The 18,696-nt window shown below is 44.3% G+C and overlaps 1 protein-coding gene across 1 annotated transcript in view; it reads right to left on the bottom strand.

Moving 5' to 3' along the window:
- DLGAP1 (DLG associated protein 1) overlaps nt 1-18,696 on the bottom strand; it is a 423,051-nt gene that overhangs the window by 12,598 nt on the left and 391,757 nt on the right. Inside the window, exon 10 of the mRNA XM_086740672.1 lies at nt 6,841-7,259. Coding sequence (XP_086596798.1) covers nt 6,841-7,259 — 419 coding nt within the window. The remainder of the gene's footprint in view (nt 1-6,840; nt 7,260-18,696) is intronic.

The following is an 18,696-nucleotide window of genomic DNA, read 5'->3' as shown; positions in this document are numbered from 1 at the left end:
AAGGAATATCTCCAGAAGGCACAAAGCCTTATCAATAGCCTAAGTTTTGTTTCCAAACCCACTTTGCTTTCAGTGTTTCAAGGCAGAGTGCTCGTTAAGTTTACTCAAGTCAAAACCTCCGGTGCCAAAGAGAACAGTCAAGACGTAGTAAAAAAAACCAAAAAGCAAAAATAGACGGATACTTTCTTAGGAAAAAAGCCTGCGAGGTTTGAAGCCAAAGATCAAGGTAATAAACGGAATTGCAAGTATAATACTCAAAGCACATCAGAAAAGAATCAGAAATCTTTAACAGCAAGGGAGATGGATGGGGTACAGGAGAAAAACATATAAACATTCAAATTGATGTGTTCAGCTAACAGGACACAAACAAAATGTATAAAACCAACCAACAACAAAAAATACCGACCTATCAAGAGGCAATCATAACAGATTTAAACACCTATATAATGTTATTCATGTCTGCTTTCTATTCCATACAGGGCTATACAGCACACTCAGCACTGTCGGGTCTGAATGCCTTCCAGTAATGCATTAAGCAACGTTATTAACATCCATCATATGCTCCGCTGTCACCCCTTCCCCAGGGGGAGAAGTGCGTCTACTGCAGTGTTTTGTTTTTATAGTTTGAATATTTCTTTTATTTTTTTCCCTCCTTGCTTTGACCTCTCTCCCTTGTAAACCCACTTGTCTCCTGTGACAACTTTTAAGAAATAAGACAGTTATGTCTGTTCTGGGAGAAGAGCTTTGGTATAGCTATCTATAGCTATACAATATCTATCAACTATATAGCCGATACAATTCAGCTACTGTGGAGTGCCTCCTCCCTGTTATTGTTCTTGACTAGGGGCTACAGAATGTTATTCTAGGGTGGACACATGCCAGTGAATTTCCTTGTGTCTCTAACCCCCCAACCTGTTCTCCTTTTAAAACATTCTTAAATATAAACTTAGACTATATGCTGTACAGGCAATAAGTTCTTGCTTCTCCTGGTTCTAAGAACTGCATAGGACCTACTTGGGGATTGTAGAGCTCTATGTATCTCCCCTCTCCCTGTCTTCATGGGAAAATAAATGAAGAAAACAAACAAAAAAAAAGACTTACAAACACAAGCAAAAAAAATTGTGATATTGTCATCTGCTCTGTCTTGGAAGGAGACTGTGTGAGTAACATGGATAACAAAATGTAAGAAAACAACAACAAACACCACCTGAAGTGATGTGAAAAGTCATCACGTAGAAGCCACGGGAGTTTTGAGGAGCATTATTTGGCCTTAAAACACCAACTGATCTCTTTGCATTTCAACTTTGTCAGGCCCCGGGGTCTAACAAGTGACAAAGGAGGTGCTTTAGGACTGTGACTATCAAATGCCCTCAATGTGACACCACCTGGCTGGTGGGCAGGGCGCAAGCTAGGGAACAGAAAACCGGCGACTTGCTCATGGCCCCAGGAGCAAGTGGCAGGAACAATAGCCGAAATTACAGGGACACAGCCTGACATTTGCTTTGCAGATGTTGGCTGGGCACTGTGCATATGAAGCAATCCTGCCACAGAGCTGTCACAATCCATTTCCAAGCCGGGACGGACCAGCATTTCAGCCTATTCATGTTGACAGACTTACATTTAAATAACGCTAAGCATGACAAAAGCCAGGAAATTCAGAAGTTAAAGCTACTGCTCAGGTCTTAAGCTCAGCTATTAAGGAGAAAACAGCCAAATCTAGCAAGCTATGGAGGAGACAGTCCTTGCTTTGAGTCATATTTACTTATAGGAGTGATCTCATCGAAATTAATAGGACTGTCTGCATCAGTAAATCTGTTCACTGGGAGTAAAGCAGTTTCCGTGTGTTCTCTGACTTACTCTGTTTTTATTAGCACACTTCATCTTTTTTTTTTTTTTTTTTTTTTTTTTTCCCTAACTAGATTGTTTCCTTGCTTGTGGATTTCTTTTTTTCCCTTGCTAGCCTTCGGACACTGGCAGGGCTTCCAGCCAGGTGCTGGCGTTCCCTGGAGAAGCCCTCGTGTATGGAGGAAGCCCCTTCAGAGGAGAAAGGAAAACCAGAACAAGAGCTGGATGAGTCCGGGCAGAAGACCAGAGGCGGGTAGCCAGGGGGATTCCAGCAGGACCCGACCACACGCCAGGCCAGTGGCTGTCTCCTGCAAGGCTGCATCAGCCCACGGCGGGACAAGGCCGCCTCACTCCTCCACGCCACAGGGACCAGGACAGCCTGGGGAAGCCCTGGAGAGGACGGGAAAATGGTTTTCCTTGCTCACGGCTGAGAGCAAACTCATGGGTCACCTTTTCTTTTGCCATGCACAACTGTGACGCAAAACATATCTGTTCCTTAACTTTCTTCACTCATGTCTAGCCTTCACTCTTTAAGTTTTCCTTTGAAACAACCAAAACAGCAGAAAGTGTGCAAACATTGCATAATTTGCCAGAACTGGCTGGATTTGCAGAGACTCTGGTCTTAAGCAGCGAGGTTACTGCAGATTTGAGGTCAGCTGTTGTTTGCAGGCTGGCCCAGAGGAGTATAGTATACCCGGCAAGACAGTTATAAGGACATGTCTTGTCAGAACCTTGGTTTCTGTTTTAGGTTTTACTTGATTGGCCTGACTTGTCTTGCCACTAAACCCACATTACACCTGACTTGTGGTGAATCAGACCCACTCTTTGCTTCCAATGGTTATCTCTGGGTCGAAGCCAGATTACAGCCCCGTGTGAAAGAGAAACATTTCTGAAGGGGAGCAAAATGAAGCCCTTTGTTTCTTCCAGAAAGGTTAGTATCCCATGTGAAATAAAAACAACGGCAAAAATTCCAGCAAAAGCCATAGGTGTAGGTTCCTGTGCCCATCGCTGCTGTGAATAAAAGAGGCCAGAGGCTGCTCGCTAACAGCTCTGTGCAGGGAGCCAAGCCTGTTGCCACTAATTCTGTGTCACCAACAGTCACTAATCCTCCTCTCCAGAGGCCTGAGCCAAAAGTCACCAACATCAGTGGTGAGGCTCTGACTATATGAAATTTTGCAAGGGAGAGGTAAGAGGAGAGAGTAGAGGGTTGAGGAGAAAACAACAACAACAAAAAAAAAAGGTAAAAAATTGATTTCACTTGAGGCCTGATCCAAAGTGTCAATCAATTCTCACAAGGTGTTTATCTCCATATCTTTAACATTGGGGTTTTTTTTTACGGGAGGTCTAGAGTTTGCAGCCAACACCCCTGTAACAGCAAAATACACAGAAACAATACTGAGTAGCCTAGCTTAAACTATAAGTGGTATTCATCTGCCTGTTACACACTCCCCGGCTTTATCCGAAAATGATTTCAGATAAAACCAGAATATACTGTACAATAAATAATTCATGGAGGAAGGGGAGCCACATTTCTCTCTATATTGGCATTTCATCGTGCAGGCACTGAACCACAGCTTGTTTTTATACACAGCAGCAGACTCCATTTCCCAGCTAGAAACACTCAATCCCATCTGGTAGATTCATTCCCAGCTAGATAATACCCAACATATCTATGTAACATACAAGCTACTGTCAAACAGCAACGAGCCGTCTCCCCAAGACAGCTGTTTCGCACAAGGGCCACATTGTCTGGAGGAAGTGCGGATCATTTTACGCGGAGCGGTGGGGGGACAAGCCCTCTGTCAGCTGCCATGGCATCGAGAAAACCTCGCTCATCACACGTTCTCGTTATTTTGTTATCTGGCCAAACACACGCTGAGAGTGTCAGGTTGAAAACAAAGGATGCATTCCCTGCTCTGATTATATTTTATTAGGCAAACCAAAGCAAACACACCTCTTCTGCTCCTTTTCTCCCTCTCTTCAAAGTTTATAGATATATGAAGAAGACATATTTTGGGGCAGGGTTTGTAACAGCCAGGCTTTTGTTTCTGGCGCTGCTGAGTGGGCAGTGTGGCCCCAACCATATGTTTTTCCTTGGCACCAGGTAGAGCGAGGCATGCTGAGCTGCAGTGGAAAGCCCCGCACAGCATCTGTGAGAGGCAGCTGCCACGTGCCAGAGTGGCCGATAGCGTCACACCAAAATCAGTACCTCAGCAGTGACTGCAAAACATGGGCGACCCCTTTTCTCCAGCCATTTTCAGCAATCATGCAAAGTGCCAGTCAGAAAAACAAAGAGGAGGAATAATCCACAGGACATATGCCATGTGCTCTGTAAGGAGGCATTGGGAATAGCCAGCCTAACCACTCCTTTATGTTCCCCATAACTGACTTCTCCCACCAATTGCTCAAAGAAGAGCCCTTTAAAACTATCGTATATCAAAGACACCAAGACACTGAGAGAAAATTCGGTACATGGATATACACATTCTGCATGTGTCAGCCTCAAAAAATTCAATTAATGTTCTTTTCCCAAGGTGAATAACTACCTTGGTGCACAAATAAAATATTTGTAGGTTTTTCCACTATTATCAGTTCATAGAATCATAGAATCACAGAATGGCTTGGGTTGGAAGGGACCTGTAAAGGTCATCTAGTCCAACCCCCCTGCAAGGAGCAGGGACATCTCCAACCAGATCAGGTTGCTCAAAGCCCGATCCAACCTGGCTTTGAACACTTTCAGGGATGGGGCATCCACAGCTTCTCTGAGCAACCTGTTCCAGAGTCTCACCACCCTCATTGTAGAAAATTTCTTCCTTATGTCCAAGCTAAGTTGTTGTGGCAAAGACAAAGCAAGTGGGTTTTGTGGCTTGGACTCACAAATGTTGTGTATTTCCTCTTTGTTACGTGCTCACACTTCTTTTTCAGTCTAAAATGTCTTAGTTCATGGAATTTCTTTCTTGCGTACTAACAACAGAAAACCTTTGTATTCTGATAAATGTTGAAAGAGGTTTTTGAATGTATTGATTATGTAAATTAAAAATGAGGTTCAAATACTGTAAAAACTGGGGAATCTGGATCTGCTTTGAAGACTAATATTTTTGTATTTTTCCCTCAGAAGAAGTTGTTAGCCTTATTATGTAACAGAAATTTTGTACAAATAGAAAACCTTAACATACCTTAATGTTAAGGTTATCTCATACTTTCCATTAGCAGGCAATTTCCAGTTGCTTACAATAATGTCTAACTTTTAACTATCTAGTTAACTATCTAGTTAAAAGTTAGACATGGTTATTTCTTTCATCAGGTTGAATGGAAAGTTCCAGCAGAAACAGTTTATACATTTTTAAGAATTTTAAAAAATATGTTTTTGCCAGTGTTAATTTCTTTCCTTCCATAAATCAAAACCTTCACATCTGAAAAGAATGTTAGTGACTCCCTTCTTGAGAGGAAGGGTTACAAATTTGGAAGAAGCAATCCTGGAGCTGAAGTAGTAGTTCTTGCTTTAGCAGAAGCTAATTTGGGGGTCAGAAAAGTGTTATTTGCTGTATCCAGGAAAATAAGCTTAGTTGTGCCTAAATTATACAATATTGAACTCTCTATATGCAGCTGCTCCTTAGTGTTTTCTAGAAGCTCCCTGCTAGAATTTGAAAAAGCTTTATTTACATGGAGCATGCTCCTGAGCTCACAGGTTTACCTATGTTCAAACGTTGACAGCTATCAATAGTCCTGCTCCTTTTAATGGAATTAAATGGAAAAAACTCCCATTTTTACTGGGAGAAAAAATTCTGGACAGGGAGGCACATGTTCAGCTCTTCTTCCCTACTTAGAGTGAATGAATAAGATGTGAGCTACCCAACCCTTCTTACTAACAAAAGCTAACTAGACATTCCCATTACCTTACAGGTGGGGTAATACTTCACTGGTGAGGCCGCACCTTGAGTATTGTGTTCAGTTTTGGGCCCCTCACTACAAGAAAGACATTGAAGCCCTGGAACGTGTCCAGAGAAGGGCAACAAAGCTGGTGAGGGGTCTGGAGCACAAGTCTTATGAGGAGCGGCTGAGAGAGTTGGGATTGTTTAGTCTGAAGAAGAGGAGGCTCAGGGGAGACCTCATTGCACTCTATAGCTTCCTGAAGGCAGGTTGTGATGAACAGGGGTTTGGCCTCTTCTTCCAGGCAACAAGCAGGACCTGAGGAAATGGCCACAAGTTGTACCAGAGGAGGTTTAGATTGGACTTGAGGAAAAACTTTTTCTCTCAAAGAGTGGTAAGGCACTGGAACGGCCTGCCCAGGGAGGTGGTGGAGTCTCCGTCCCTGGCAGTGTTCAAGAGGCGGCTTGATGAGAAGCTACAGGATATGGTTTAGTAGCTGTGGCAGCAATGGTAGTGGGAAGACGGTTGGACTAGATGATCTTATAGGTCCCATCCAACCATGTGATTCTATGATTCTATGATTCTGGCAGTGGTGACAACTGAGATGTAGTTTCCATGTGTGTGTGTTTTACCACAGAATATGGAGAGCTTGCTTTACTGGGAAGATCAAAGAGGAATGAGAACTGCAAGGAGATGAGGGGAGACTGGAGAGGGGAAGAGAGGGAGAACAACTTGGAAGCACAACTGAAATCTCTTTCAGCTGGGGAAAGTATCTGAAGACTCTGCTGCCAACCACCATCTAAAAATGCAGCTAAAATACAAATTTAATGAAAAGAAACTATAATCTGTTCAATTATATTGTAAGGTTATCAGACGTGATTTCAAATGGAAGAGTTAATAAATATTAATACTAAAAGATTTCCTAATTATCCATTGAATCCTAAAAGCTAATACCTCTGGAGTATCAGAAGTGCCAAGCATTTGCATTCCCCGTCAACTTTAATAAGGATTATTATATACATACATACAGTCCTTTTGAGAATCATGCCAGGGCACAATGATTAAATTTGACCTATATTAAATACTTCTTTTATAGCTGCAATGTTATTGTATACAGTTACTTACTGTCCTCAGGTAAGTTGTTTTCCCGTTCTTCTCTCTCCATCTGTTGGCACCAGCCCTCCATACGATCTCTCTCTGCCTGAAGTAGCTTCAGAAACCAGTGGCCATCTCGTGGGCACACTGACCTTTGAACAGCTTCCAGAGGATCTTCTGTGATAGAGTCAATCCAAGGGTCAGGAGGAGGTAAAATGGACGGATCAAAATCTGTATCAAAGTCATCATCCACTGCACATGCATGGTAATGGTTTCCTGACCCTTGTATGCTAACAGTAGAGGTGCTGGCATCTCTGGAAAATTGTCTTGATATTTGTCCAGAACATGTATTGTCCTCTTGAGGGTCGATAATTTCAAAGTTCTCGTGGAAATCCAGGTCTGCTTGCACAGCTGTTGTTACACTATTAGATCGTGTAAACCTGCGAAAGCTTTGGAGAGCAAAACATAAAATGTTTAGAAGGCTTTTTGTAGGTAACTCAGTAAGAAAGGACTTATTAAAGTTCTGCCACTCCTTCCAAGACTGGCAGTCATGGCTCTCAGTGCTACACTCAGGTGTTTTTTTCCTTGAAATGATCTGCATAAACTTCCTTTCTCATTGCAAGCCAACAAACAAACATCTTTTTCTCCATGCAAGCTCACTGTTTACGGAGGCCAGTGTCCCTAATTGTTGTGTGGTTGTGGCTAGCTCGAGAGACAGCTCATGATGTCAGAAGCTCAGGAGTTTAGGTTACAAATTAATTAAAAGTTGAAAGGGCCCAATTTTAAGAACTGCCTTGTGTTCCAACTTTTAAAACTCACATCCCTTTGAAGTTGACCACCCAAACTCACAAACCACATTTGAAAATCATACATGTGAGACTGATAAGATATTAATACCAAGTAGTCCACTATCTACGTGCTGTTACACATTCAATTTATAAAGAGGTATTTTAACACACATAAGTATTTTGTATTGCTTCTTTGAAATTACTCTTCATAATTATCTACCTGCTAGTTTACTACTTCCACAAATACCACTGCCATCTCTCACAATTTTAGCACCCATTCCCACTGTTAAGACAGTTTGTTTTTCACATCAAACTCTCATTTTCTAAATGGTCTTCTCTTTTTCACCAAAGCCAGCGTTCTCAGTCACTATGTTACCCTCATCGTGATGGCTGCTACCCTGTAGGTAGCTTCCCTTCATCTCGCATAGTTTCCCTGTGTTGGAGCCTCTGGGGACAGAGAGCAAACCCGGAGAGAAAAAGCAAAAGCAGGGGAGAGGAGGTTTGGGGCTTTGGGTTTGGGTGGGTTTTCTTTACATCAACAGCACCCCAAATTCTGCCGTCCAAGGCATCTGAGGTAAAGACACTGATAGAGAAGGAGCAGCAGGAAGCGCAAGGAGTAAGAGACACCTAATGCTGTTGGAGGGGGTGGTAGTGAGAGCAGATATGACAAGTAGTAAATTGTGGAGGGAATGAGTGGAAAATCTGCAGCAAATAATTACAGAGAGTTGAGGTAACTCTAGAAACTGATGGACTGAGGAACACAAGAAAACAAGTGAAACAGACATTTTTCTTGACCCAGGATGAAAGGAGATAAAGAAGGTAGAACCATGAAGTAATTTATGTAGAGGTTACTTAAACTAGAAATAGTTAGGCTTCAGAATTAACATAATTTTGAACTGAATAGGAACAGATTCCCAACTCTTCTTACTAATCCAGGAAGCCTGTGCACTCATGCAGCTGGTACTTAGCTTCTGATTTGTTCACAGTCTCATATTTACTCTTAAAACCAGTGTTAGGACCCGTTTCCCTGTGATATTTTGGCTGTTTTACCCTTATCAGTTCTATTTTTAGTTTGAGCTCAAGCAGTAATGAAAATGCTGAGGAGACAGTGGAGTTGGATGTCGGGCACCATTTCACTCCCTTTCCTTTATATTCCACCTTCCACCGAAGAGCAATAGCTGATTAGACAAGTCCAACTGATAGCAAAACTTTGTCAAGTTTTAGTCTGCAGCTGGGGAGGGAGCAGATGGAAGGATGCTGAGGGAGAATTTAATGTCCTATGTACCTGAGGCATCCAGATACCTCAGGAGGAGTGCAGCAGACTCAGGGAGGACTGTATCAGGTCCTGCTGATAGAGGAAATTAGTAGCTGTTGATCTGGGGCTTTGAGAAGAGCAGAGCAAAGCAAAACAGAAGTTGAGAAGGATTCTCCAACTACAGAAAAAAAAAAAAAAAAAAGGCCAGTTCCCCTGCAGAAGAAAGCTCAAATTAACTTTTCAGCCACACCAATCCCTGGAAAACTTTTATAATAGATTGTGTATATATTTTTTATAATGGCCTAGAATACAAACATTTTAATGTAGTGCCTGCCTCTGCTTGCAGTTCTTTTGAGAACTAAATGATGCAAAAGTCATGGTTATGCCACTGTAGTTTTGCACGATACGCACCAGCAAACTGAAAAATATGGAGTGAGCAGAACTCTTCAGCTGGGTAGTATTTATCCTTTGACAAGCAGAGCAAAGCATTTTGCTATGGACTGATATAGCAGAAAAAGTTCAAAAGGGAGGATGAGGATCATTGGAGATATGGTATGGCTTCCACAGGAGGAAAGACATTTCTTGGTTAAGAAAACATATGGCTGAGGAAGGATATGAGCGACCTATGAAATCCTGACTAGGTGATGTTTCACCATTTCTCAGAGTGCAAGAACTGTGGGGAGGAAGGCAGCCAGTTGCAAGGCTTAGAGGTCTAAAGATTTAAATCTAGCAAAAGGAAGCACTTCTTCACACAATGTGTAATTAAATTGCCACAGGATCTTGGGAAAACCAAGGGTAAAAATAGGTTCAAAGAGAACCTGATCAAATTCACAGGAGATAGGTCCAGGAAAAGCTATTACACAGATGTCATATCTGGCTTAGGAAGTCCCTGAACAACAGACTGCTAAATTGAGAAGGCCTACTGGGAGAGGTAGTGCTGTATACACACCCTTTCTACCTTTCCTTTACACACACCCCTATATACTTTCCCTAAGTATCTGTTACTGGCCCCTGGCAGAGAAAAGCTGTTAGACTGGTATTAGCGGTTAGAAAGGTTTTAGCTTTAGGCTGACATTACAATGAAAATCTTGTGGTCCAGTCTGTGCTAGTTTTTTTTTTTTTAATTGCTTCTATTTGTCCACTAACCTGACAAATCCCTTACCTGCACTGAAGTGTGTGCATGCATACATACACACACAGGCACATGCTCACACAGGATTTCTTTTCAGTCATTTAGTCAGGGTTCACTGAGACCCAAGACTTAGTACATGGTGTACTCTTCCACACCTTCCAGGGTACGGGAGAGAAAAGCAAATCCCTTAATCCACCCTCATTCTTCTCTGTGCCCCTGCCTCCACATCACAGGTGCTTTCTACTTTCCCCAGTGCCCTAGACTCTGCTATCCTTCTATTTTAGATGACCATTTGTATTTTCAGTTAACACCCCGGCTTTTCAGGGTGTTTCTTACACCAGATCCCAAATGTGAAAACGTCAAGGTCTACTTGCCAAAAGGATGTATTGCTAGAGGCACTACATTTCAAAGCTTTCAGGAGTGTACTCTTACTGGGTTCAATATGAGCTAGTACCACCAAAACCAGACTCTGCTCAACAAATGAAATAGAATGACCTACTTTTTTTTTGCCTTTGTTTTATCTATATTATGCTACAGTCTTGCTCGACAGATTCTTGGCACTGTATTGTGTAACCTGTCTGCCTTCAAAAGAAAAACAACTTGGCAATAGAATATAGCATCAGTTCAAAATTAAAAAAAATACTCACAAGGAAATGTATGTTGGGAGATGTATGTTGAATAAATGGAAATGCAGGAGGACAGCCACTATCTGCCTTCCTCCAGCACATCTATACAAACTGCCTAATAGATGGTAATTTTAGTCTCTGACATGGCTTCCTCACTCACTTCCAGGATGTTTTACTCTTACAAAATACCATTTGTGTCCCACGTGAGCCTTTTTTGTTTTGCTTTCAGTTAAAATTCCATACCACGGGAGAGCTGCTGAAGCTAACGCCTAAGTTTTCAGTTTCTACACATACAAAACATTCACAAGATTAACTAAAAAAAAAAAAAAGTTTTCAGAAATTGCTGGTAATTGTTAAAAACAGAGATTTGTTTTTTCCTCTTTCAGGCTTGGCCCTGTTGTAATCAGTTGTGCCCTGCAGGCACAAGGTGTAATAATTACAGCTTCAGAGAACTGCAGCAGATATCTGGCCTGAGGTGCAGAAAGCCATGAAACCTCAGACTGGATAAACCAGTATGCAGAACAACAGCACGATGTGTTTTGAACAGCAACAACAGGGTCACTTGTTAGCATTCGATTCTCCCCTTCTAAGTCTTCTTTTGCTTTCTTTTGAAAAACATGTTTACATTTCAACTCAGAAAACTTATTTCTTTCCTCCTCCCCCCACCCCAATCCAAACCAGAAAAATCTAGATTTCAAACCAACAGATGCATGGTGAGCCTCAGAGGTACTTAAATTAAATTCAGCCTGCCTCACTTTACCCGTTGGCTCTGCTCTTTCTTGGCTGTGGGCTTCTCTGCTAAAGTTGCAGCTGCTGTCAGCAGAACAAAACAAACTGCAGAAGGAGTCAGCAGATACAGTATCGAGTCTTCTAATGGCAGGATCTTCAGCCACGTATCTTCAAGCTACACCATCTTGTGTGCTTTGCTCTATCCCTACCCCTTCTCCCATTCACATAGTCTTTTTTTCATCGCTAAGAGTCTTAGCAGGGATACTGTAATTCCTTATGGCACTGTTACAATAGACTATTTCAACTGGATCTTCTAGTCCAACTGCCTGACCAATTCAGGGCTGACCAAAAGTTAAAGCATGTTATTAAGGGCATTTTCCAATTGCCTCTTAAACACTGACAGGCTTGTGCCATCGACCGCCTGTCTAGGAAACCTGTTCCAGTGTTTGACCACCCTCTCAGTTAAAGAAATGCTTCCTAATGTCCAGCCTAAACCTCCATGGCACAGCTTTGAACCGTTCCTATGTGTCCTGTCACTGGATCCCAGGCAGAAGAGCTCAGCACCTCCCTCTCCACTTCCCCTCCTCAGGAAGCTGCAGAGAGCAATGAGGTCGCCCCTCAGCCTCCTTTTCTCCAAACTAGACAAACCCAAAGTCCTTAGCCCCTCCTCATAGGCCATGCCTTCCAGCTCTTGCACCAGCTTTGTTGCCCTCCTCTGGACACTTTCAAGGACCTTATAATCCTTCTTAAATTGTGCGGCCCAGAACTGCACACAATATTCAAGGTGAGGCCACATCAGTGCTGAACACAGCGGGATAATCACCTCTTTTGACTGGCTGGTTACGCCATGTTTAATGTGCCCCAGGACGCAGTTTGCCCCCTTGGCAGCCAGGGCACACTGCTGACTCACACTGAGCCTGCTGTCGACCAGCACCCCCAGATCCCTTTCTGCAGGGCTGCTCTCCAGCCACTCTGCTCCAAATTTATACTTGTGCCCAGCGTTACCCCATCCTAGGTGCAGAATATGGCATTTGGACTTGTTAAATTTCATCCCATTAATCATTGCTTAATGCTCCAATCTATCCAGATCCCTCTGCAAGGCCTCTTGTCCCGCAAGAGAGTCAACAGCACCACCCAGTTTGGTGTCATCAGCAAACTTGCTAATGGTGCATGCAACTCCTGCATGCAGATTGTTGATAAATATATTGAACAGAACTGTCCCTAGAATTGAACACTGAAGCACACTGCTGGTGACCAGTCACCAGCCAGATATAGTCCCATTCACTACAACCCTTTGAGCTCTGCCTCTCAACCAGCTCTTCACCCAGTGCACCATGAACTCACTCATCCCAGAGTGTCCAGAAGGATGCTGTGAGGGACTATATCAAAAGCCTAACTAAAATCTAGAAAAACTACATCCCTTCATCCACTGGATGGGTAACCTTATAATAGAAGGACATCAGATTTGTTAAACAGGACTTTCCCTTTGTGAACCCATATTGACTGTGCCTGATGATTGCATTATTCTTTAAATGCCTTAAAATAGTACCCAGTATAATCATAATTTTTTTTCTGGGAACTGAGGTTAGACTAACAGATCTGTAGTTCTCTGGGTCTTCCCTCACGGCCTTTTTGTAAATTGGAATAACACTAGCTAGCTTCCAGTCAGCAGGGACGTCCTCAGACTCCCAAGACCTTTGGCAGATGATCAAGAATGGTCCTGCCATAACATCCACTAGCTCCTTCAGTATGCTGGGATGAATCCCACCAGGCTTCGTGGACTTGTGAACATTCAGCTGATACAGCCAGTCCTTACAATTTCAGTGTCCAAACAAATAGATACAAACCAAGAAAACAATATTCGTGGTCCAACCCTGCTCCCCACAGCAGCTCATCTTTGTTCATCTCCCAGAAGCCACAAGCCACACTTGTCAGCTGTGGCACCTGAAACCTCCTCTCTGTCTCCCATGGGATCCCCAAGGGAAAAGCAGCAGCCTCCAGTGCGCTAAGGCTCCCCAGGGACACCCCACTGCAGACCACAATGCTCCGTGATGCCCTCAGGATACAGGTGTGGGACAGGAGGAGGCAGGAGTGGGGTGAGCGGTGCCGCTTCGGTGGCTGTCTCAGCGCCTGCAGGACCTGGGCCTGCTACTAACAAATAGCAATGTCAGAATTTCAAGTAACCTCCGTGCTGCCGCCCTTTGCCCAGCTTCTCTCTCTCCCACCGCTCATTGTGACAGCACTGCAATGCTGATCCCAGGCTATGCTTGAAGGAGGGAGCCCATAGCCCTGAGAGGTTCCAGCTCTACCCAAGGCTCCATCGGCGTGGGCCCAGCTCCTTGGCAGTGGTCAGCCTCACAACAGAAAGCAGCCAAGAGAGGGCAAAGAAAAAGATATGCTATGGCAGGAAGCTGAGGCTTCAGCACAGTTCCCCACTGCCATGTCCCCACTGTCCCCTTCAGATCAGCTGTCCTAACATGGCCTCTCTGCTCCCCCAGCACAGCGGTGGCAGAGCCCACAGACTCAGGAACTGGCACCCGCAGGGCTTGGCCTGGCACTGCTGCAGCAAGGCCATGCCTGCTTCAGATGCCCAGGGAGCAAGTGCTGTCCATGCCCGGGAGCGCTGAGCTGCTGCACAGCCCAACCCGGGGCTGCGCTCCCCTCTGTCCATCCTGCCGGCACGTGGCATGGCTCCTAGTGACCGAGAGGGTGAGCAGCTATCCACCCCCATCACCCTGGCAGGACACCCCTTCTTCTTGGGTCTCAGAGAGGTTTGAAGTCCAAGATGTAAGGCAGTGTGGGGAAACCAGGGAGGTTTCCATGGAAAGGAAACATTTAATGCCATGTGAGGCTAGCACTTGACCACTTCACACACAGAGATCCCATAACCACTTTTTTTTTTTTTTTTTTTTACCATATATTGGCCTTTACATTGCAGAACAGAGAGTGCTGGCTGGAGCACTCAGCCTCCCACCAGGGCCAGAGGAGAGAGGCTATTGCCAGCCAGTGGGGTCTGATCAGAAATTTATGGCAAATTCTGCAAATGCCAGGCTTGGAGCAGCCCACCAGCAGGCTGAGAACCACCAGGGCTGTAAGGATTTGATCTGATCACAGGCCAGGGAAGGAAATTTGCCATGTCATAGCCAGAGGCTGCTCGTGCCTGCAGTGCCAGCAATCAGAGCAAGACAGGAGCGGGGAGGCCCTCAAGGCAGCGACTGCCAGCCTCTGGGTGCTGTGCCCCAATGCCCAACGAAGCTGACAAATGCAGTCGAAGGGCAACTACAAGGTCAGCCAAACCAAAGAGGACATCTGGGGACTCTTTGGTTGGTGACTTAAAACCACTGAGGATGGCACAGAGCCAATGGAGGTCGACCCACTGGAAGATCAAGAAGAGCCCACGGAAGTTGATCCAATTCCAGCAGACCTAGCCGGGTACTGCAACCCTGATCCCAAGCTACGCTTGAAGAAGGGAACCCGTTGCCCCGAGAGGGTCTGGCGTGGGCCCAGCTCCTTGGCACTGGCCAGGTGTGCTGCTGGCAGGAAGCCAAGGCCTTCGTGCAGCCGGCCTGCCTGTGTCTCCCAGCTATCAATCAATCAATTTATCTCCCGTGAAACATGGCGGAGCTTCTAGTGCTACTTGGGCTCTTCCTCCCCATCCTGCACTGCCCTGTTGCCCCGCAGATATTTATAGGGTGTCTACCCTGCCCTCTCCTGCGTGCCAGTATCACAGCAGCGCAGGGAGGAGGTCACCTACAGAGACCATCCTCCTCGGCAAATATACACCCTGTGCTGGGCAAGTCTCTCACCAGCAGTTTGCAGAAGACAGAGGATCAAAGCATTCCAGGGATCTCTCATCCTCAAATAAACCTGTTCTAACCTTTGCCTTGTGACACTTTCTGAGCAGCACTGGGGGAATACCTGGAACAAGAGGGAGCAACACTTTGTTGAGGCCTAGCACATAAAACCAGATCAGGGCCCTTAACTTTAGTCAGGGAACTTCATTAAGCCTTGCTTTTAAAACTGCCTCTCTCCTGAATGCCAGCTCAGTCACTCACAGCCAGGTTAGATTCATGGAATGGTTTGGGTCTGAAGGGACCTTTAAAGGTCATCTATTTCAACCCCTCTGGAAGGAGCAGGGACATCTCCAAACAGATCAGGTTGCTCAGAGCCCCGTCCAGCCTGGCCTTGAATGTTTCCAAGGGTGGGGCATCTACCACCTTCCACTGTGAAGAACACAGCCAGAAAACACTGCAGCAAAAAGCCAAGGAAGTATTAGTCCCAGCTCAGCTTAGTCAAAATATAGATGTGAAAGTCCTGTCCTAAAGACTGGACAGTTAAGAAGTTTCACTTGGAGCGCAGGACAGTCCTGCCGTGCAGGGAAGACCCTAAGACCTGAGTATTTTTTGTCAGGACAGTAAGTGACCAAACCCAAAAACCTAAATGGAAAAAGTGAAAAATAGGGCTTTATATAGTAACTAAAGCCAAAGATGTGAGGTTTTTTTTTTTTCCTTGAAGAGACAGGAGAGTATTTTTAGTTGTGTTTTTTTTTTTTAACGTTACCCCACTACCATTTAAACTAATTTCAGTTTATACCACACCAAGAGGTAGGAACACCTTCCCTGGCCCCACAGAAGCCAGAGAAAATGGAAAAGCACCATATGTCTATCATCTTAGTCTCTCATGGCAGTGTTCTCGCTTCAGAAACGACCATTGTTTCAGCATTCATAAATTCTTGTGATGGCAAACCAAGTACAATTGCCAGCTGATGGTATGACTAGGAGCAATGGGCAAGACAATTTTGGGGATGAAGATGTAACAGGAGGAGATCTTGGGGCAGACAAGGTAAAATGAAAGACTAAAAGTGATTACAGAGCTATGGGACTGAGAGCCCCTTGTTCAATAGGGATGTGTGCTAATTGGCCTGGCACAATATATGATGACTTCTTTTCGGGTTTTGTAGAACTGTTTGACTTCAAACCATTCGATAATCTTCTCTAAGTGAGGAATGGAAAGGTAGTCTCCTGAGGTCAAGAAGTCACAGGTAGAGAGAAAGGACCAAAAGAAACGGACAGAAATGGAAGTGCCCTGAGATTGCACTGATCACCTTCATTAGATACACAAAATTGCCCTGAAGGGTTGGGTCATGTGAGGAAAGGAGAGGAACATTTTGGTTGGGGTTTTGTTAGCATCATGGGGGAGATCAGGTGAGAGATAAGAGTAACAGCAGGAAGATCATGAGGTTACTGTTGAAAGAAATGCATACCAGTTTTTTTCCACAAGAAGGACTGGCCAGAGGTACTCTATAAATGGTAGGGCTGCACTTAGGGAATGGGTACGAAAAAGGTTATTGAGAGCAGGCAGCAGAAAGAACTGAGGATAAGATGAATAGCAGTGATGGATCCAGTTGTAATACAGTCAGGTAGTGGGAGGCACATTTATCCTTTGAGCAGTACAAGAGGAGGAGGAGGAGGACTCAGAGTCATTTGTCTTGGCAGGAAGCCCAGGTTACAGAGAGTGAAGAGCTAATGAAAGGTCTGAGTTGAGATGGGAGATGGAAGAGATAGAGCTGTCCTCTGAAGATGCTCTGGTTTTGAGCTACTTAGATCAAGAAATGGAGGGAAAAACTTTTGCTTACTTGGTCCAAGCAGGAATATTGAAAAGAACACGAGGAGGTAAGACTCCTTAGGGTGAGAATGACAGTCATATGAGCTAAGGGAAAGGGGGAGGAAAGAGCAGGAATCAAAGAAGAGGAGTGAAACAAATTTTGTATGGTAGGGTTTTGGTGCATTAAGCAAGGAGCTTTCTTGTTTTTTTAACAGTGCACTTAATAGTTTAGACGAGCACAGAAACAGGACCAATTTACTTTATTTGTCCTCTTTCCTGTGTCATTCTTCTCTTCTTCTTTTATATTTATTTAATCTTTCTGGATCCTGGAAAAAATTTTAAAACATTCATTTGTCAAAGATTCAACTTAATAGGGCTTTTCTGAGGCTCTGCAGATGTTACGGTGCAGAGGCAGGGAAGAATGCACTGTATTTACAATTCTATTCCTGGAACAGATAATCAATACATTGTGCTCTGCTGTGTTTAAGAAAAAAAAAGAAAAAAAAAAAGAAGGAATATGAGTGCCAAACTGTGATGATAAGCCCTTTGTGTCTTGAGTGCACTCATTTTCTAAGGATTAGGGGCTGTCCTTTATCAGCCAGTTCACTTCTGAAAGTCCATGATGGATTGCTGCTTCCCCGTCTACTCCAAACAGCAGCAGCCTCAACTTTATCAGCGAGGAAACCCCCAAACACAGCTGTCAGTAGGTAATGCAGAAATATTGCTTTCTCAGGGCAGACCCTCACAGGCAAACTTTACCTTTTTCTCTGGAGCAATAAAAACTGCAACAGGACTTTGAAAGCACGGTATTTACAAACAGCCGTTTTTTTCTTTGTTTGTTTTTTTTTTTTTCCCCTGGGATTTTTTTTTTTCTTTCTTTCTTTGTTTTTCTGTGGGTTTTTTTTTTTGTTTGTTTTTTTTTTTGGAGGCGAGGGGGAGGGTTAGGCTTTTGGAGTAGTTATTTCCTTTGTGTTCAGGCTGAAGGGAAATGGTCCTTCAGCATCTATTCTAATGTGCTCATTTATCTAGAGCTGGATGAGTTGTGGGTAAATGGGGCTAAGGTCTAACACATAAAGAAATGTCTGCCAGCAAGAGATGTTTTAGCAGGTTAATGAGGAACTTGGTAACAGCCTCGCAGGGTCATTGCAAAATCACATTTCTTTTCGCTGAAATCACTCTAGCCTTTTAAAACCGCAGGAAAATACTCTGCTACTTTAGGGGGAGACTTTTGTTGAACTGAAAATGGTGTAGATAACACGTTATTTTTGAGTATTTTTTGGCAGACGTAGGAAAAAAAAACAGTGAAAATGGACATCTCCTCTCCTCACTGCTGCAGCCGGCGGGCCAGAGGAGGGCAGAGGGCCCTGATTTTGTCAGCTCAGATTTGCTGCACCCAGGTTTTCTCCGGAGAGATTGCAAGCGCCACTCTTCCCTCACTGACAAGTGAAACTCCCCTGAGCCTTCACCTAAGATACGGTGCAGCGAGTTACCAAAAAAAATGGCTTCAGGATCCAAAAGTTACGCTGCACCCAAATGGCTCACGAAAAACAAAGACCTGAGCGAGTGCTTGCGGCCGCAGCAGCACTGGGCAGGCCTGCATGCTCAGAGGCGAGGGGAGAGCCCGGCTTTTCTTCAGCCACTGAGTCCAGCTTTGGGCAGGAATTAGGGTTTGCAGAGGTGGTCAAGCACTCAGAAACTTTTATGAGTCTGGAAAGTGCCATGCACAGCTATGCTGCCCTGCAGAGTAAGTGC

Source organism: Chlamydotis macqueenii, chromosome 2 (assembly GCF_036417535.1).
Source record: "Chlamydotis macqueenii isolate bChlMac1 chromosome 2, bChlMac1.mat, whole genome shotgun sequence".
NCBI classification, from domain to species: Eukaryota; Metazoa; Chordata; class Aves; order Otidiformes; family Otididae; genus Chlamydotis; species Chlamydotis macqueenii.
Note: the sequence above shows the minus strand (reverse complement) of the source record. Positions and strands in the feature narration are given on the sequence as shown.